Source organism: Astatotilapia calliptera, chromosome 8 (genome assembly GCF_964374335.1).
Source record: "Astatotilapia calliptera chromosome 8, fAstCal68.1, whole genome shotgun sequence".
NCBI classification, from domain to species: Eukaryota; Metazoa; Chordata; class Actinopteri; order Cichliformes; family Cichlidae; genus Astatotilapia; species Astatotilapia calliptera.
In genome coordinates, this window is record NC_137429.1 from 10,851,517 (window position 1) to 10,873,047 (window position 21,531).

At 38.5% G+C, this 21,531-nt stretch overlaps 1 protein-coding gene across 1 annotated transcript in view; it reads left to right on the forward strand.

Moving 5' to 3' along the window:
* cpxm2 (carboxypeptidase X (M14 family), member 2) overlaps nt 1-21,531 on the forward strand; it is a 29,084-nt gene that overhangs the window by 620 nt on the left and 6,933 nt on the right. The window contains exons 2-9 of the mRNA XM_026178458.2: nt 2,415-2,516; nt 6,860-6,969; nt 9,456-9,595; nt 14,420-14,504; nt 16,036-16,186; nt 16,479-16,567; nt 19,573-19,696; nt 19,871-20,067. Of these exons, the coding sequence (XP_026034243.1) occupies nt 2,415-2,516; nt 6,860-6,969; nt 9,456-9,595; nt 14,420-14,504; nt 16,036-16,186; nt 16,479-16,567; nt 19,573-19,696; nt 19,871-20,067 (998 nt within the window). The remainder of the gene's footprint in view (nt 1-2,414; nt 2,517-6,859; nt 6,970-9,455; nt 9,596-14,419; nt 14,505-16,035; nt 16,187-16,478; nt 16,568-19,572; nt 19,697-19,870; nt 20,068-21,531) is intronic.

Consider the following 21,531-nt stretch of genomic DNA (forward strand, 5'->3'; position numbering starts at 1 on the left):
ATTAGTGATCTTTAAGATTGGATAACAGACAATTCTAACAGTATCTTGTGCTGCTGCAACCTCTTTTTCTGTTAAATCCATAGGAAAGGTAAACTTATGAGATAGTGTTGAGACAGGTTTCAGTTTTTAAAACAGTCATTCTAGCATTTTATTTTTCATAGTCAATATTATTTGGAATTAAATAACATCACAAATGTCATATTATTTGGCATTTTGCATCATTGGGTGCTTTCTGTGTGGAAAAAGGGAAACATCACTCATAATCACCTTTTCTCAGAGTCACCAGAGTCAGCCGACGCTCATGCTAATCGATGAATAGAGATGAAAAATTTGGAGGCATCGTATTCAACCCTGATGTGCTCACTGACTCATAAAAATAATGATCTCATGATGTAGTCGTCCTCCTCACTACTCAGTATGCATACAGACCCATGTTTCTGTTTGGCTGCAGCACAACAGCAGGATTTAAAGCTTCATGCATGGTTGAGATTAGGATTGCACTGTGTGGTGGTGTGCAGTGCACATGTGAAACTTGTGCTATCCCAAAAAGTAACAAGCACCAGCAGTGCGGTCTTCCTGTAGTCCATGTTGAAATGGACAGCTTGAATCTCATTCTCAAAGAGTTTCTGCTCATGCAGGAGCAGGTTTGTAGGTGTGTTTGAAATGCTGCCAGGTGATTGGGAGACAGTAACAGGCTGTGAGGGTTTGTGTTGGTTGGTGGCTGATGGCGTAGTGCAGCTGTGTAGAAAGTGACCTCATGTTTCAGGCATCTGACTTCACGCGTCTCAGCAGAGATACCTGCTGCAGGTGAGACTGGAGGAGGAAGGTGTTAACAGTGATACAGAAGCTGCTTCTTCCCTACAATTACAGTTTTTATCGAATTAAATGCATCTTAATCACTTTAGTGTCTTCCAGATAAAGTTATTTACAGTATCTGTGTCGGTGAGGTGGCACTGTCACCTCAGAGCCTCAGGGCCTGGGGCCTGTCTGCGAGTGATCCTCATGTTCTCTCTGTGCCTCTTTGGGTACTTAGGCTTCCTCCTGCAGTCTGTTCACAAGCTTGCTGTTTTTTTTTGCTGATTCTAAATTGAAAGTAGGTGTGAATAGATGTCTCAGCGTTAGTCGCGTGGCAGTCTGGTTGACCTGCTAAGCACGTACCCCGCCTCTTACCCAATGACAGCAGGGATAGGCTCCAGCCCAGATGCAAACCTGAATTGGATAAGCCAAAGAAAATGTTTAGATGCAAGTGTTGTATTTAAAGCTGCACTTTTAGACGGTTTTCTTTTTAAATATTAATTGTACCTAATATTAACTAGCTACATCTTTCTGCAGACAAAATAGACATCGAGCTACAGAACAAAAAAAGCTGTACGTTACCTTTTTCTAACAGGAATGCACAGAAACTAGCTGGTGAACAAAGCTAGTGTAGGACCATTAGTTAGAGGTGCGCCAGCAGAAGACTCGATTGTTTCCTTGCATGTTATATATGTTGTATTTCCAGCTTTCACGACTGCACTGAAGTGTCAAAAAAATAAAAAGAATTAGTCATGAATTGAGATTTGCTTTCAACTGAAATCCACAATGACAATCAATATTTTACTTTACCTTAAGAGTCTTAAAGAGAGAAGAAGAATGGAAGTTTCTTAACATCTTAGTGTCAGTGTAGGGAACAGTTTAAATGTGGAGAGTGAGCATTTTATATTGATGATTGTTGCGTGGAAGAACCCATCCCTTCACTGCTTCTCGTAAGTAGGATCTCTGGAATTCATTTAGTGGAGTTTAATGTCATATTTCTACTGTACTATGATTAACTAAATGTCATGTGTAGTGCTAGTATTTCACCAGTGTCTCAACAACCATATGCTGGTGCTTTCTTAATCGGTTTTGCTGAAGCACATGTGGAGCTCAGAGCGCTGCGGAGTTGAACCTGTCCCCAGAAAGAGATGCAGATAAAGACTTACAGATGTGAGAAGAGCTGTTGTCATGTGGAGCCCATCCCAAACTTCAGTCAAATAAAAAGCATTTTCAGTACCTTTAATGTTAACTCACTGCCCCATACCCTGCTGCATGTACTGGGTGTATTTATGATGTATTTGAACCTTGATTTCCTGATTATTTAATATGAGAACTTCAAGAAACATGCAAATTAAAATGCATTATTTATCTAACGTGAGAGGCAGACAGACATGAACTGAATGTAGGGAGCACAAGAGTTAAATGTTTTCAGATTCTGTGCCCAGAAATAATTTTTTGGTTCAGTCCCCATTCCTGAATCCATTACCATTTTCTCCTTTGTCATCACTTTTCCTATCAAATTCTGCGTTGACATCAGTGGATCAGCAATTTAAAATGTGATTCAGCCTTTTATAATTTTCTTTTCTTTTCCCTTTTTAACATTTCAATTCCTTCCTTAGTAAAATCCCCCAACAAAAAGGCAGAGAAAACCAAGAAGACTGCAGTGAAAAACCCAAACAGCGTCTCAGAAGGAGAACAACAATACAACCCGATAAAAAAGGGTGAGTAAAAAAGCCAAATGGGCAAATCAAAGTTGACACTCACTTGTTATGGGAAATTCATGATCTCATAAAAAATCATCTATACTGCACTGTGCAAGGATCATTTCTATGGTGGGAAAAAAGATACAAGCTCTCTCAGAGATGACAAATCTTTTGGGTAGAGTAAGTGTTTTCAGAAACCATATTTTCCCTGAGAGGAAAGGTTTGGCAGTATAAGATGATGCTCTCAGAACTGGAGTCTAGCCGCAGAGGCACTGATGTCTTCTTTGCCTATGAAGCATTGTGTTTGGTTTCCATGGATCACAGTATATTTGTATATAAACTAAAACCAGGATGCCCCAGTTGTGTTTTTGGCACGTCAACTTGCTCCACTCAAAGTGTGATTCAGTGCAAAGTGTGTGTGGTTTAACCTCACAATTTCCACAACTCATAATGTACTAATATTGCCATTATTTGACTTATTTACACAGGATAAGACCTTTCTTTTTTTTTTCTTCTATTGCAGGAAGCTCTATTTATTAATACTGGGAAATTAAGAGTGACTGGGGCCAACTGCAAATTTATGTGTTTATGTTGAAGCTATGCAAACAAGACAGGGAGAAAGGTTGCCATTTTTAATTTGGCATTCATGCAGCAGAGCAGAAAGTTGGATACTATTCCATGATGGAAAATAGGAACTCTATGCTGACATGCGTGGCATGCCTTGAACTGTCAAGATGTGGTGCAGACTTAAAAAATCAAGACTTAAACTTCAATCTGGTTTTTGAATATGTTTCAGCAGCTTCTGGTAGCAGCTAATTTATCAGAGGCAGGAATTCAGGGCTTATACTTTCTATAGATCAAGACCTCCAATACTCAGAACTTGTTCCACCTCTGAAATGTTAATTATTTGGCTGTTGTCAAAAGTCAAGGAGAACATGAGTGTCTGCCACATGCACATACCAAAACAAATGAGAGTTTTTGGTAATCTGAGACCAAAAGGGATTTTCAAGGTTTCATTCAGCAGATGTTTCAACAGCTCATTCATTATTCACGTCGGATGTAACAGAAATCAGCTGAAACAAATATTTCAACTAGGATTTGTCACATGTACTCTGTAAAGCTGCAGATGCTGGCTTTGATAAAAACCCCATTCTTCTTTCTGCTCGGCTGATGAAAAGTGAAAAGAAAATGGATTAAGGGTTGTAGGGAGGCTTACTTCTGGCACACTGAGTTGTTAAATAATTTTTCTATTACGGCGAAACAATGTCGCTTTTGTAAGGGGAATAAATAGTAAGTATTGTGTCATTTAAAAATGAGTTACAGTCTTGGGAAATGTCGAGAAATTCAACACACTGGCGGGTGCCAAAGTTGACTTCCTAGCACTGGATGCAGTACTTACTGATGGTGAAGTGATCATATGGGCTTTGTAACTCAAGGGATGGTGATTCTATTTACTTAGTTTAAAAAACTAAATAAAGTTTACTGGAAACAGTTGAAGTTGTTGCCCAAGTGTTCAAAGTGTTTCCTCAAAGTGTATCTAATAAATAAAGGGCTGACTTCTTTTAGTTTGGAAACAGTTTCAAACTCACAGCACATAAACATCCTAATATGAATAAATCATACACAGAAAATATTTCATTATTATACCACAAAATGTAAAATGAGAGCTTGTAACTGACAGAATTAGGTTTTGGCCTCAGCGATAAGTAGGCAGTTAGCCTAAATAGCAATGCCTTCAGTATCTATTTTGTCATTTTTATTACACGTTGCTTTTGAAGGCAGATGTGTGTATGTGGGGGTCCTCTTGTGAAGGATTGGATGCAGATGGTAATGATGATTTAGGACTTTGCAGGAAAGCAGACAACCATCTATTTTTTTGTTCTGCTAACCTTGATCCTTGGGCTGCTTTGTGGGCTAGGCTTGTCCCTAATATGTTGTGATCGCTGCATTCAGAAGCCCCACGGACTTACAATGTGAATCTGAGAGCATTTTAAATATATTCACAGGGTCGCAAGTGCAGCAACACATATTTTATTACTGTATAGAGTTACTATAAATACTACGCTAGCTGGTCTTCCCAGCGGCTTTGCCTTTGGCTTGTTAATCAAATTTTACGCTTCAGTTTTACAGCAGGAATTAATTTGAGCTCGAGCTATGTTTGCTTTATGCATCAAACATAAATCAAGACATGCATGTGCAGATTCTGCATGCTGATCCTCTTTGTCTGTTGTGTCTCTCAGGGATTGTGGTTGGCAATGTTTGAAATATTTCAGTCAGGTATGCAAAGTCAGCTTCATCTTTTGGAAGAAATTTAAATCTTACTGCAGAGGTAAAAGAAGGAAAGTTCACTTGTCTTTTTTTTCAGCCTGTTACACTTCTGGTTGTTCATTTATGAAGGCCAGCCTGGCTGTGTGACAGCGACATGTGCAGCATATGCCGCATGTACAAACACTCTGGTGCCCAATCGGAAATTCTTGCGCTGAAATTCCATTGCTGTGATCCAGGGAAGTCTGCAAACAGCCTGATCTGACCTAAAGAGCTTTTGGGCAGCAGAGATTTCACACGTCAACTTTGATTTGCCCATTTGGCCCTCACTGGATGATTTCCCTTGCACTGTTAAAAGATGAGCCAATATCACCCAAGTAGTTCTGTTCAGTATACGTCACCTCAGTTTCTGCAATCACTTAAATACAGGCATCTGTCCAAATAAACTCCAAATGCTCTACAGCAGCAAACAAAAGCTCTTTTAGTGATGTGCAGCTCTCAGGGACTGAGTTTTATCTGCGTGCTTTTCGGAAATCTATCTTGAGTATGGGTGCTAGGCAACCAACCCATTGCTGGAGCATCAGTTGGTGATACTGAATAACTTCTGCACTCACAGAGATAATTATCAGTTGATTATTTGATTTGATGGCTGCTAATTGTCATCACTGAAACTATCAGTATTTTATGGGATCCAGTGGATAAGAGATTAGACATCTCTTTATTGGAGTTGCATTCATGTAGATTTCTAAATCTGTAATTTGGACATAAAACTGTAAAGTTTAGGATGTAAAAAAAATATGTTGTGTCATCTCAGTTTGTAAAGTGTGAAGCTTGTGATAATAAAAGTAACATTTTTGACACATACACTGTGAAAGTATAAAGATATTCCAGAGAGACTCAAGTGAGGAAAAGCTAAAAGAAAAAAACAAATAAGATCTGCAGTTAATTAGCATGATCTGTGCAAGCCAAGTGTATTCTGTTTACACTTTAGCATTTCTGCTTGACTTCATACCGTATGTATGGTGGTTAAATGGGGACTTTCAGCCTGTGAAGACAATTGCATGCTCTGGGTCTGAAAGTCAGAAAGTCTGCGAAATGATGCTACATCCAATTAGTATTACTTTACCTTCAGCTTATAGAAAGAGTTCAAAAACAAAATGACACACATGGTGGTTGTGAAGTTTATCTGAAAGGGTTGGCTCAGGTTGCATTGCAGGAAATGATCCCACAATGGAAGCCACATCTTGAAAGTTTCTTTGGCCTGATCCATATAAGAGATAAAATTTCAAGATGATGTTTTATTGTGGTTATGGTTTTATCTATTTTAATTTTAATTTCCCATAATTCTAACCCTAGCTTTACGCCAAAGAACATAAAAAAACAAGTTATAGAAACATCTGTTTTCATTTTTATCTGATATTCTCATTATTTAGTGCAGGTTAATGCATGTTAAAACAATGAAAATAGACCTTCCCCCCCCCCAAATCAAGCCGTGTTCTCATTTATAACATTAAAAAGTTATCAGCAGGCTAAAAGCAGTAGCTGCTGCAATTTCCCCTTTTTTTCCTTCCTTCGGGATACTGATATCGCTTTAGTCGTTTTAGCTATTTAATCATGTATTCAGGGTGTAGATTGATGACTTTGATAGGTGTGCTTTGCTAAATTATAAAAAGCAAGCGTTCAAAGCAGAGTCATTAATCACCCGTGAAGGCTGACACATTTTGGAATTCATATCAGTTTAACAATCAAAACAAAGATCACACTGTGAGACTGCTAAAGTAAATGTAGTTCATGTGAGACCCCTATGCTAAGTTGGACTGAGGCACAAAATGATCACCAACAGCTATGATAAAGGTTGAGAATTGTTCCTTTTACTAGAATGAAAGTGGTCACATAAAACTATGTGTTGTATCATTAGATCCTCTAATTTTCTTGTGAAAAGTCTAAACTGTACCTTACTGTTTACTCAAGCTATACAGATGCATTGTGTCTGACTCAGGGCATCTGCATACTCTGCAAAAAGCAACTTTCTACCACAGCTGCACATGATACATAACATTACCATCACAAGCCAATTTGTAATTCTCATTACCTAGAATGCCCTCCCATTGGACTGGAGTCATTGAAGATTGATGATTTTCAGCTTCATGCATCATCTACCAAACGCTATGGCCTTGGTGCACACAGAGGTCGCCTTAACATTCAGGTGAGACGGAAATGTAAAGTGTTGGCATAGCAGACTTACCAGAAATGTTGGGACTCGTATTATACCCTGGGCTATCTCGTCTTTCCTCGGAAGCTTTAACATTTTGTGAAGGCATTTTCTTTCCGGCTCCATATTATAAATACAAAAAAATAAGATTGAAAGATAGTATTATTTTTAATCCATATTTAAGCTGCACTCAACGATGTGAGCTGTGATAACTTGGCTTTTCCCTTGTAAGATTGAATGACATTATCCTCTTGTTTCAGCTCACTGAATATTTTAATACCCCAAAGCTAACTAAACAGTGAAAGTAATAAGGTTACCATCAAACTAGGGGCACATCCCCAAACCTAATAAAAAATAACTGGCATCTGGGAGAAGAGAAGTGTTTCCTGTTAGTGCAAGCTTTGCTTTGAGTGCATTAGCCTGCATGCAGTGTGCAGCTAACCTAACATTCTGCAAGCTCCACCGCCCCAAATCTATCTGCACAATTAATGACACGCACAAATACACTTAATCCACTCAAGACGACATTAAATGGCAAACGACAAAACAGAGGATTTGTTGTGTTTGTGTATGTGTGTGTGTGCGTGCGTGTGTAAGCGCAGATATGATAGAAAGACAGATGGTGTCAAGAGAATAAGGAGGAGCACAAAAAGCAGATGTCTGTTGACTCAGGCCTGTGCTCAGTGTTATATGTTGTTTAGATGAAAGATACTGAAAGAGCTGGGATTCATTTAACTATACATAAAACACTACTATAAGATAACTATATATAACCCTAACCCCTAACTATAGTTTGAAAGACATGCATTAGAAGGAAAATCTATGGAGGAACAAAATTGAAAGAAAGCAAAACCAGGAAAAGTAAGCCCTATATAAATTTTGTATCTGTAATACATGTAATGTTTCAAAACGGAGTCTCCATCTGGTAGCAGAACATACTGTATGAAGTGATGTGCCATCTTTCTTTTATTCTACTAAATAGTTCATGAAAAGGTCTCACTGCCTGCACCTGGACAAGACACGTGATACGGGAGTCAATATTTTTTTCTGTAGCCAGCGCATTTCATCTTTCATTAAAATATCTCGAGACGCCCTTCTAACTGGCTGACAAACAGAACATAAAAGAGACTACAAATGTCATCTATGAACCAGGTGTTTAATTCAAATAAGCCAAATATTCTTATGGCTCAAATACTGTGCAAAACTCTTGAGTCCCTCTATATTTCATTATGTTATTCTAGTAAAATGCAGCAAAACATGCAAAGATAAATAGAAGTGAAAACAGAGCTTCATTGGTACAAACATACTATTTCATATAGGCCAAGCTGTGATATCTTTGGCACTTTTTGCTGCTTTGACGAAAGAAATTAGTGTTTAGTAACAAAGTGCCTAAAAATACAATTTAAAATTGATTCTTTCCTAAGTTGTCTGTTATGTGTAGACACAACACTGGTTCATGCCTGAGTTAGGTGTCTTTTTTATTCTTTAGTAATTTGTCAGTCAGTGTTAACTGCCTTAGCAAACAAGAACAAAAAATATTTCCTGAAAATGTCAGGGTCAAGGAAAATGTTGGCTGAAAGAAAGCCTGGAGAACTATAATGAACACAACTTAAAAACCTGCAACAAACTCTCACTCTGTGGAAGGAAAATATAAAGAAATGAGGAGTGACTCAAGACATTTTTACACACTAATATAAATTAAAGAAGCATATAAAGACATTCACATGTCTGTTGGATTTCATAAGTTAATGTATCTTCCCTTTCCTTGCCTAACCCCTTTGTAACTGGAATTAGGATCAGCTGTTGAATTTATATTATGGCCTTTAACATCCTAATCTTTCTGATTAAAGCATGTGAAAGTCATGGTAAGGAGGAAATGACTCCATGCCCTTAACATCTGTAGTGAAGTATCTCATTCTAATGTTTAAATTTAGATGATAAAAATAAACAGTCAAGCCTGTAAGCATGCAATATGAAAATGAGTGTTCATACTCTGAGCCAGTGTGTTGACTGGTACAGCACAGGCTTTACAGAGTAGCATTTGATCCCTTATAATCAGTGCAACATTTTCAGCTATTGCACCAGATTCGTACATCATACTAAAAGAGTTACACAAAAACAGAAATGGTGGGATTTGGAAAGAGTTGCAGGAGAGGAAGGACAGTTTTCAACACTGAGCCCTGTTTTATAGACGTGCTCATTCCTATAACTCTGCTTCACTGGCTCTGTTTTTTTCTCTTGTTCGCTCTTTTTATGTGACAGAAAAAAAGAGTAGGCTTGTACGTACATAGTAAAATTTATAGTTAATACACCTTATTTCAGAAGATATTCTTCACACTTCACTGTCTCCATTATAAAACACTTCAATAGTAAGTTTTAATTAGAATTTTATAAAAGAAAAAATGTTCCCAGTCAGTGTGTTGGACCATATTCAGACTGTAAGCGCACGTGGAATTAAATTGGCTTTTTCTGACCTGCAGGCTGGCCTTTATGAAGATGACCTCTATGACGGGGCCTGGTGTGCTGGGAGAGATGACACTCTACAGTGGTTTGAGGTGGATGCCAGGAGGCTGACAAAGTTCACTGGGGTCATCACACAAGGCAGGAGCTCCCTCTGGTCGTGAGTAGGAACCCAGCAGACATGTATGGAGAGTTGCAGATGGTTGCACAGTGAGGATCTAGATTGTTCTTGTCCATGAAACATAACAGGATAAATATGTGGGATGGATTTTATGCAGGCTATTGGAGCCTGTTTTGATATATTTGTGAAAAAAATTCTAAAGAAAATCTGCAAGGAGATTTATAACTGAATATCAAGCGCAGTGTTATGTAATGTTTATGAATGTAGGCAATCTTTGCATTAACCACTTACCTTGATTAAGTCCTTTTTATGTTTTATACAACAGGGAGATAAAATCAAGACTGAAAACATTATCATGCAACCATTTACCTGAACTTTGAATAGAGAAACTTGAATAATTTTCCATCAAGAGTAAATATTGAGAATCCTTTTGCTTTGCAGATGTTGTTTCTCTGCTCTTATGCAGTTATTGTTCAGTACAGTATGACATTATACTGTTTCAGTATGAATCTGTAAATCTCGCATGGCAGAGTCACAGATTTAGCTTTGCCACTCATGGAGCCGCGCCCTTAACGTTGCTAATACAAACTCAAGCACAGTAAATGGTCATAAAACAGTTTACATGTTGCACAAGTTTCAAAATGACTCTCCGTAATAAAACTGAACGTAGACGGACATAACCATTCCGAAATTCTTGGATTTTCCCTTGAATCCATCTGGAAAATTTAACTCCACGAACATAAACAAAACAAGCTTTTCAATCTTGTCTACATGGCACCGAACCTTCACTGGTGTTTGGCCTTTTCATGAGGCTTTTCTGATCCCCTCACAGTGGGATTAAGGATTTATGAATATGACTGATTGGAGTGCAGCCTGATTCTTTCATTACTCTTAAAAGGTCACCACATTTTTAGAAATAACACATCAGAGGAGAGAGACTGTACAGCCTTATGGACTTGTTGAACACAGTCAGATGTAGAGGGAAAAAGAGATGCAACAAGTAGGCATTATTATTTAAAAATGCTTTTAGAAAGAGTGTGCAGCTATATGTAAAACAAAAACTGCAGCACCATAATGGCTCAGTGGAGTCTTATGTACTTAATTATAAATATCTCCCACCTCCCACTGCTACATCTGAACAACAAGTGTGCCAGGTCTTCTTTGAGTATCCACACATGCGTTTACTCTTAAATTTAGAAACCACCTACAAGTCACTATTGCTTCAATTACTGTGCCGCAGTGTATACTGTTTTTAAAGCCATTTTAAAATCAAATCAGGGTGTTTTCCACAGCACAGAGCAGGAAACAAACACTTCACTGTGGGTAAGTCACCCTAGGTGGAGTGAAAGTTATCTAGGTTTGTATCAACTGATTTATGAAACTGCCGCAGCTTTGTTTCAGTCATTTTGTGTGTAAGCATGTGTGTAAGAATGGTAAAAAACATTTCAAACACATTCCACAACACCTTGTCATCTTCATTTTTTGTTATACAAAACTGCAACTATACATGTTAGTACATCAAAAGAGCTTTTCTGCTACCAGAGACCCACAAATGTGAAAAAACTATATTTAAACTAGATTTGATTGCATCCCATGTAGCCAAAAAGGTAACAAAATGGGCCAACATTAGACTGAATGATACTATATGTGTTCTACTTTTTCAATCTGGTCAATTTATTACTTACAAACTGACAGCCTTTGTAAAGAAAGCACACACTCTGTCAATTCCAAGGTTTTATATATCAGGACATAACCAAAAATCGTCTGGTACTGTAGCAGCTTCTGAAGTTTTTAAAATGACATAAACATAAATAAACAAATTTCATCATGTCAATATTTTAACAAAAATGAAGCCACAAAACAGAAGCAGTGCTCTGAAAAACTACGCACATGCCATGATTTACCAGCTTCTAGGACCACTTTTAGCTGCGTATGTCGAAGTAACTGTTCAGTATCAGTCTGTCACATCATGGAGGCGTTTTAGTCCATTCTTCTTTACAACATTGCTCTATTTTATTAGGGTTTGCAGGTGGTCGTTTACACACAGCTCTCTTAAGGTCACACTACAGCATGTCAGTCAGGTTGAGGTCTAGACTTCTCTTCTGGTTTAGTCATTCTGTTGTAGATTTGTTGCTGTGCTTGGGATCATTGTCTTTTTCATGATACAATTGTGGCCAAGCTTTAGCTATTGGACAGATGGGCTCACATTTGCCTCCAGAATACTTGGTGTACGGGGGAGTTCATGTTTGACTCAATGACTGAGAATTTCCAGGGTTCTGTGGCTGCAAAACAAACCCAAAACAAACCCAGCTCCGTGCTTCACAGCTGGTATGAGGTGTTTGTGCTGATATGCTGTGTGGTTTTCGCCAAATGTGGCACTGTGCATTATGACCAGTCTCCACTTTGGTCTGGTCTGTCCAAAGTACATTGTTCCAGAAATCTTGTGGTTTGTTCACATGCAACTTTTTAAACCTAAGTCATGCTGCTGATGTCTTTTTAGAGAGAGGAGGTGTTCTCCCACCAGTCTTTTCAAACAAGCCATACTCATTCAAACTTTTTCTAATTGTACTGTCATAATCTTTAACTTTTAACATCCTAAACAAGACTTGCAGAGTCTGCGATGTTGTTTTTAGACTTTTTGTTTTTAAAAAGATCTTTGAGCATTGCGTGGTCTGACCTTGGGGTGAATTTGTTGGGACATTCAGTCCCAAGAAGATTGGCAAATGTTTTCCACTTGTGAATAATATTTTTAACTGCAGTATGGTGGACTTCACGTTATGTGGAAATGCCCTTATAAGCCCTTCCGGACTGATGGACAGCAGTACTTATCTATTAAGCCTAAAAGCCTTAAATAAATTGTTAGAATAAGTGTTAAAGCAATTTTGACAACAAGAAAGTGGAAAACTGGAGGGAACTGAGGACCACATTTGCATTTAAGCGAGAAGGCCAGCAGATTTTCCCCTGCCATCTACCTTTCTCAACTTCCCTCAACAATGTTATTTGAACACTTCAGACCTTTGTACTTATTAAGTGGACTGGGTGGCACAGACTTTGTAGAAAACTGCTATGTAGTCAGAGAGCAAGGTGAGAGACTTTACCAAGTTGTGTTTGTAATTTCCCTTCAATGCTGGTGCAACCTAATGGCACAGAAGACACAGATGCCCGAGACAGAATTTCTCTGCAATTAGCTCTGTAGGGTATGTAACTGTCTGCAGTGCCAGCTCAGGGGCTTCCTTCTATAACAGTGCTTTAATTAACAGAGCTGGGAATTCTTACCAGGCTAGACCAGCTCAGCACTGATGTCTTTATCCAGAAGCATAGGAGGCACAAGGGAGTTACTGCCAACCTACATACTGCAGACTTTGGTTAGAGGTCTGTCTGGTGTTATGGGACATTAAGCCATCTGTGAGTTCTTTATATAGGCATATTTAAAAGGCATTGTACTGAATGATGTCTCACCTGTCTGTGTTCAACATAAAGTACCTCTAAAGGACATGGCTGGTATATTTGCACACTTCATTAATTACTTCTCCTCTGTTCTCATATTTATAAAATTCCTCTTTTTTATTTTTTACATTTCTTTCTGTTTAGTTTATTTTAGTTTGCATAGAAATATGTATAACTGAGTTTTTTCAGTTCACCATTTATTTTTCAGTATGTTTATGTTTAATTGCAGGAGTCTGCCTATGTAACAGTCAACATGGTGAGTTTCAAATGTGCAACGTAGCCCACCAACATCTCCCTAAAGAAAAATTGTGTAATGGCCCCGATTGTTCTATGATAATGCCGTCGAGGCCTGGTTTTAAAAGTTCGTATGGTGTAACTCTAGGAAGGATTGATGCATATTGTCCTCAGTCTTACAGATTTGATGCTCACTGTGATGGATTAAACAGCGTGAGCAAGTTACAAGAGTGCACTAATAGATTTTAGTGTCATGGTCCTGGGCCGTGTTGGCCCAGTATTCTTAGTTCTCTTGTATTTTTGTATTTAGTTCCCTGTTTAGGTTCTGTTTCCTGAGTTGCCCTGTTATGTTGTTCCCTGTGTGCTTTCCCTTTGTGACTCTCACCCCCTGTGTGCCCCTCTATGTATTCATGAGCCCTTGTCCCCTTTCGTGTTTTATTCCATGTTTTCCCCAGCCTGTTATGTCTGTGTTCTCCCCGTGCTCTCTCCTCCTGTCTGAACCTCTGTGTACTTCCTGTTTGACTCTGCCCGTCTCCCGTCAGTGTTATGTTCACCCCGCCCTGTCTCGTTATGGTTATCTGTGTCAGCTGTGTTCCCCGTGTGTTCCCACTTTCCTCGTTAACCCTCTGTGTATTTCTGTCTGCGTCTTCCTCTGTTCGGCGTCGCGTTCTCCCTCATGTTGTGTGTTATTCTCCCCGTGGTTCCTGGTACATCTCATGTTTAGTTTTTCCAGTTTAGTTCAGTACTGTTTTGTGTTTCACCTTTAAGCCAGCATTAAAACTGTGATCTTTAAGTTTATCCCCGTGTCTGTGAGTCTGCATCTTGGGTCCTTCTCCTGCCTGCCACACAACGAATCATGACATTTAGTCTTTAAGGAGATTAATAGAGCTCAAGTGATGCCTGGAAAAGCCTGGAAAATAGATTAAAATGACTAAAAGACAGAAGGTTTTCAGAGCACAGAACCCATCTAAATAAGATAACTTCTTAAGCCTGATATTATAATTGAGTGTTTCCCACTAGACCCCCAGTGAATCTGACACACTGCTTGGTCTAGGCCTGAATGCTCCTTTTATTCAACATGATTAATACTCTACAAAAAATCTTGATTTCATAGTTGCAGTGCAGTTTTCTAATGCACTGCCTCAAATGACATTTCTCCCTTATTCTTATAATTTTTAACAGGAGTGATTGGGTCACCTCGTACAAGGTCATGTTTAGCAATGACAGCCATACCTGGATAACACTGAACAATGGCTCAGAAGACTTGGTGAGTAACAATCTAGACATTTAAAGTGCTTTATCCACCCCTCATTTCTTTATATTTTGGACAAGGAGCCAGACTTTCTTCTGAGGTTTTTCAGGCTTTTCTGAATTTCTTTTTTGCATCTGGCCTTTCAGCTGATACATCTGCTTTTTATTAGAAATGGGCTCAGTGGAAGATTTTCTGTGAATAAGTCGTTCTTAAAGAAGGGAAACGGGGATAAAAGGCTGAGGTATTTCTAATTACGCAAAAACAGGACTGAAAATCAGTGGCAACAGGACTTCTGGAGTGACAAATCCAATTTGTGGTCAGGAGAGAGCTACAACAGTGAGTGTCTACTCCATCTATAAAAGACGATGGAGACTTGTTTAGAGCTGTATCTCAGTCAGCTGTATTGGCGATCTTCAAATTTCACAGAATTATGATTCATTAGATTAGATTTCGATCCAACATGCAATACCATGTGGACAGCATCTGAATGGCAACAGCTTTGTTTTTCAGCACAACAATGATGCCAAACACACTCCAATGCACTAAAACATACTTGCATAGAAAAACATACAATGAAATCAATCAGCCACTATCCAACCAAATATTGACTTTCAAGCTCGTTAGAATTGCAAAAACTCTTATACTGTTTTTCCACTCAAGACTTTCATACAGTATTGTGTATTTAAAGTCTTCTGACATATGTATCATACTGAAAAATACTTATACTGTTAATATTCCTATTAACCATAGCTTAATAAGGATTCTTGTTTTCCGTGTCCATGTTTGGATGGAACCATTTTTTAAAAAAGGCTACAGAGTAATTACACAGAGAGATTTAGACGCCTGGTTATTTCTTAGCTTAGCTGAAGTGCAATAGAAAAACAGTGCGGATGCTGAAGCAGATAGGAACTTCATCCTGGCTCATTGTCAGAGATGGATCTTTCTCCCCACTTAACACTTCTGCAGTTTATGTAACTGAATAGACAGAAACCAAATACAGCTGAAAGAAAGAAAGCAAGAAAGAAAAAAGGAAAGATTAATAATCTCTTCTGCACATGCAAATCGGATCAAGTTAATATTTTTGTGGAAAATCATATCCTCATTGCTCCCTCTGTGGTTCACATCCCAGTTAATTAAATTTTGGTGTAACTGTGCACTCCCTTGGCTGGTGATGTCATCAGTGTGGGAGATAATATCCCTATGGTAATTTAATGTCTGCTACAAGCCTCCCTCTCATCCACCTTTTGAGCCAAATGCCAAACTGTTCTGTTGGTCTTTCAAAATGCCAAAAGGTGCGGATTACAGCTCCAACCGTGGGTGTTAAAATTTACAATAAACTCCCAGTGGTATCAAAGTCTCATGACATTGTACAGGTGCATTTATGTGTGTTTTTATATTTTTCGTTGGTCTTTTCAGGTTCTAACTGTACAACCTCTTTTTTCTTTTAATAAGTATTTATATTTATAATATTTTGGTTGTTTATATATATATTTTAAAAGCCTCTTTAGCATTTATTTTATGTAAGTCTATCTTTTTGTCTCAGTAGATATTCAAGGGCAACAGGGAAAAAGAGATCCCAGTCCGGAACATCTTCCCAGAACCTGTGGTCAGTCGATACATTCGAATTAACCCTCGCTCTTGGTTTACCAGGGGCAGCATCTGTATGCGAGTGGAGATCCTTGGTTGTCCTATGCCAGGTGACGGGTTTGTATGGACAAAGCAGATACAATTAGTCCTTAATTTTTCTCGCAGGGAAGATTTTGCTTTTATGCATTTACTTTTGCTTTTCCCAGTTAAAGGTTTTCTATCTGCAGAGATTATCCACAGTAATCATGACACTGTTGGTGCAAAAGACAGGACAAGACAAGAAAGAAAATGTTTTCATTTTGCACAGGCTAAACCTAAACTGAAACCAAGAGAGCAAATTTTAAATCTTTCTGAAGCTTTTTAATCTTTAAAAACCAGTAACTGTATGTCTTCTGATTCCAGATCCAAATAATTATTATCACAGACGCAATGAAGTCATAACAACAGATGACTTGGACTTCAGACATCACAGCTACAAAGAAATGAGGCAGGTGAGTTACAGTAAGCAGACCAGTAGTAAAAAAAGAGAAAAGACTCAACCTATTTCTTATTCAGACCAGAGCGTGAAGCAATAAAAATGGCGTATAACTTCGAGCCAACACTAGACAAGTTGTGTCCTTTGCAAGAACAAAGTGTACAAGTGTAACAAATGAAGCGAACAGTGCCAGCCACATAAAAATTCATAAAGCATCTCTGCTTGTGACATTACTTATTCATATAGTTGTCAAGAGCAGAAGCCTAGTTTGTACTGAGAAGGAGGACAGCTGTATTTGTCACTGCGTACACTCTGCCAGGGTGACTGTGAATTGTAATTATCTCTAATGTAGCAGTTCTATGTGTCAAACATTCGACTACAGGTGCTCTGAACTGCTCTTTAACACACTCAGACTGCTATGTATGAGTCTTTAGAAAGCTGCTGTGAGTGCCTGAAATTATATTATAGAAATATCAAAGTTTCTGCTTTTCTTTGCTTTCTTTTCTTTTAAAGCCAACATGTCTCACACAGGAAGTTCAAGCACCAATAGGCCTCCATAAAGAAAGGCTATTTTTAAAACTCCTTTTGTAGGGCTCTTGCACCCTTGGCATTTTGCTTCTTCTTGTATGTACCATATCTCCCCTTCATCTGTTGCTGTTTAAATACTGCTGTGCCAGAACTTTAAATTGGAAATAGCCCTTTGCGGCTTCCCGAATAAAGCACGTGTCCAATGAAGGGAATGAACAAGATATCCGTTATGATGCTCAAGGACTGTCCTTTCTGTAAACCACAGCTGATTATAATACAGCGCCCTTGGGATTACTGATATTGCCAAACACAGACAGTGAAAAGACATTATAAATGGTGAGGAAAGAGCACTTTTCACGCTCTAAATTAATATTGCCCAAGAACACGGTGGCAGAGATGCTTCTCTTTGATAACAGCTTTAGCGTAAGTAGAAAGTTTAAGCATATAGCATGCGCTGTGTTCTGTTTTATTATGTTTCCGTAAGAAAAAATTACAGAGAAGTGGGCAAAAGATTCCTTCTTCTAAGGCAGATTGTCCCCCAGTGATCATGGTAAATAACAGCCCAGGTTTATTTATCAAGGGCATGCTGTGCTTTATTGAGCTGAGACTTAGGATCCTATATTTCTATCAATAAAAAGCAGACGTTTGTTTAATGATTTACATGAGAAGTTACGTTAAACACAGACTTGATTTAAACCCCATGACCGGCTAATAACTTCTGCTGCAGCTGAAAGAGCTAGCACACACAAATGTCTGACATTACTGGGGTTTCTTTACTTAACAGCTAGTTAGTCTTTCTCCAACTGCACATTTTCTTTGTGTCACCACTCTTACAAAGAGGAGTATACAATAATTATTTCTATTTTAATCTGCCTCTGTGGGGGACATTCAATGGGCCTTTCTTGCAGGCTTCATAATTGCCTTGACTGCTGCTGCAAAGCCCCTCACACTGGCTGCAGTGTTATCAAATAAGGGCTTTAACACAGCACTGGAGAATGTGTTTCTGGAGTGTCATTTATTTTTATATTTTAAGGATATGTGCACATGTTCTTACAACTAAGCAATGCCATTATTAAGATAGATAGATAGATTGAATTAGTGCTCTTGAACAAGTTGTTAGCAATAAAACTCAAACTAATCACAATTGCTCCAAAGGGCACTAATAACACAAACAAGGTAGAGAGACCCAGTTCAGTGAATTAGCTAAGGTGACCTCTTGCGAACAGCCAAGGCATCACTTTGCTTAAACTTTGTCTAAACCAAAAATATATATTTTTAATATGTGCTAATTTGTTAATTTAATCATTAAATTTGAATATTTTAAGCAAACGTATGCAGATTAACTCACTTCTGGATGCCAGCTCTCAGTGGACATTTAAGAAACTTAGTGTAACTATTGATTTAGATTTAAGTGATGGATCTTTATAGTCTGTAACCTGGCATGCAGATGTGAAATTTCCAATGAGGTGCATGCCAGGTTACAACATGTAGGAGGCATTTGCAGTTATGATTGATTTTATTCTTATTCATTTTTTATCTTCTTACTTTATATTGTATCCCATTCTTATTTATTTCATCTTTTTACCCTGTATATATCCTATTGTGTCATATCTCCAGTGTTTCCTCAGAGGGCGCTCTCTGCACCGGGGCTGTGATCCCTCCCTCCTGCTGTGTGCCCAGCCTGGAGGCTGCGATCTGTGACCGGCTCCCGGTGCAGACGGCTCCCTGTGATAGTGTTTCCTCACTTGGCTCATGCGTACCAAGCCCAATTTTACTCTTTAAGTGTGCGTGTGTGTGTGTGTGGAGGGGGGGGGATGTGTGTATTCACATCGTTTATGTTAATGAGAGTGTGGGGAGTGAGTTGGAGGGCGGGGTGGGCTGCTTTTAACCATGTAAAGCACTTTGTGCTACATTTTTTGTATGAAAAGTGCTTTATAAATAAAGATTAATTGATTGATTGATTGATTGATGATATACAACATAATCCATGCAACTCAAAACAAGCTTTATCTGTTTCCTCAGACAAATGTGAAGAAGCAGACAAATTTGTGACCAAACCCACTCGTCACCATTTTCTGATTAAAAAATGTGAAACTTTAAACTAGTGCATATGATGAGCCTAACAGTTTGCTCATTATCTTGAAAACAGCAGTTGTCAAAACAATCTCAACTCAAGGTCGATTTGCTCGCTTGTTGGGCAGCTTTCAGAAGATGACAGCTGTTGTCTTGTCATGAAATGACTGATGTGCCGTGATTTTCTGTCCCTCTGAGCACTTCTGTGACTTTGAAAATTTTGTATCTCAGCTGTAAATACCACAAAAATTCCACCTAGCTATTTAAATAAATGTATTTTTTGATCTCTTGTACCTCTGAAAGTAGTTTTTCGGAGCCCCAAAGATAATGTGAGTTCTGCAGTAGATATTAGCTCTCACATTTAGGTCAGATTTTATATAGAGTATCAGTAGCTAATGCCTCATTATTTGCTTTCCACAGCTTATGAAGGTGGTTAATGAAATGTGTCCCAACATAACCCGGATCTATAACATAGGAAAAAGTCAGAGTGGCCTCAAATTGTATGCGATCGAGATCTCTGACAATCCGGGAGAACATGAAGTTGGTGAGTAGTTAAGTAAGTGGATTATGATTGCTGAATATAATGCAGAAAAAAGGAACATCAAAGACACACAGTGTTCCTAAGAGTTATTTTCTTTCTACAGTTGTAGTGATGGCTCTATAAATTTCCATCTGTTCTCTCTCTCCATCTCTCCCTTAATGTGAAACTGTTGATTAGGCGAACCAGAGTTTCGTTACACGGCAGGATTGCATGGTAATGAGGTGTTGGGACGAGAACTGCTCCTCCTGCTGATGCAGTTCATGTGCCTGGAGTACCTATCTGGCAACCAGCGGATACGTCACCTGGTGGAAGAGACTAGAATCCATCTACTGCCATCTGTCAACCCTGATGGGTACGAGAAAGCCTTTGAAGTGGTAGGTCTGCAAGACAGCCATTTGTGACCTCCTACCACGATCTGGCCTCTGGTGAAAGCAGCATCTCTCTGCTTGGTCTCCTCCTAATAAAAGTGCATGTGGTGCTGGAAAATTAGTTTGTTCGTTTTCTGTACATCATTCAATGTGAGCACATACTGTAACACACTTTTCACAAAAGCTAACAACCAGTTTCAGGGTCATGTTTTACTTCAGTACATGCAAAGTTAAAAGAGATGAAGCTACTGAACCCTGTGACGCTTATATAAAGGCAGCAGGCAAGCCAGTTTTTTTAAAAGTTATTGTTTTCCTGACTGATTAAAGTGATTAAAGTTTTTTTTTAAGAAGAAGCTACTTTTGGTAGCTCACTTATTCACCAGGGTTGGCACAGCAGGTAGCTGTGTATGTTTGATTTGACAGATTTCTTTTACGCCAGCTGCCCTTTCTGATGCAATCCCAAAGGGATTTGTGTCTCCTCCCAGGAAAACAAGGAAACTTTAGCTTGTTAGGTGAATGACTACTACACTGTGGTGCCATGGATTAAAGCTTTTTATGGTATTTATATAAAGCCAAATTGCAACAACAGTTGCAGAAGCCCTACGATTACTTACAATTACTTACATTACAATTATTTCTTTGTTTCCTGTAAAAATTAGACTTTTTACCCCCTTATTCTAGTGTACCTACCTTTAGGTATTTGTAGATAAATATAATTACATTATAATTTCAAATAAAATATGTTGACATGGCATTTAATTATAGGGGATTATGCCCTTAGTTGTGGGCTGTATTATAAAGTTTTAGTGCTTTTTTCATACTTGACTTTTTAAAAATAGTTTCTTGGATCACAGTTTCTTTTGTTCAGTGTATAAAAGTCTTATGTAACATGAAAACTGCTGCATTCATTTAAACTAAATGCTCAGCTCTGCATCTCAACTTAGCATTTGGTCCTGTGGCTCTACATACCCTTTAAGTTTGAGTTGGCTCCTGCTAGCCCCAAGTCTCATCAAACCATAGCCAATTAGTTTCAGCAAACACTATCAGTGTCCACTCCCAAACAAGCAATGATCAAAAAGAAAGATGTAACAAATGGGTTAACCAAGCTCGGAACACAGATTAAAAATTTAGGCTTTATATTGTCAAATAAAAATGAGTTGCCATGGCACTCGGCAGCCACCAGTTCTGATCAGATATTTTGGCAAACAAGACCACTAACTTTAATTTTGATGGGTTTAAAGCTGCATGGATCATCAGTCAAATAAAAGCATGGCGACTTTGCCCCAAAATGCTGTTTTGGCATGCAAGAAGGTAGGGAGGGACAGATATCTTCCATAAATTTTTATTAAGGATGCTTTAAACTGTGTTGCAGTGATAAAAAAACAAAACAAAATACTTAAAGCAGCTTTAAGCCCTTTTTGCTTGCAGGTGATGACCTTCCACTCGACAGCATGTTGTTTGTTTGGCAAA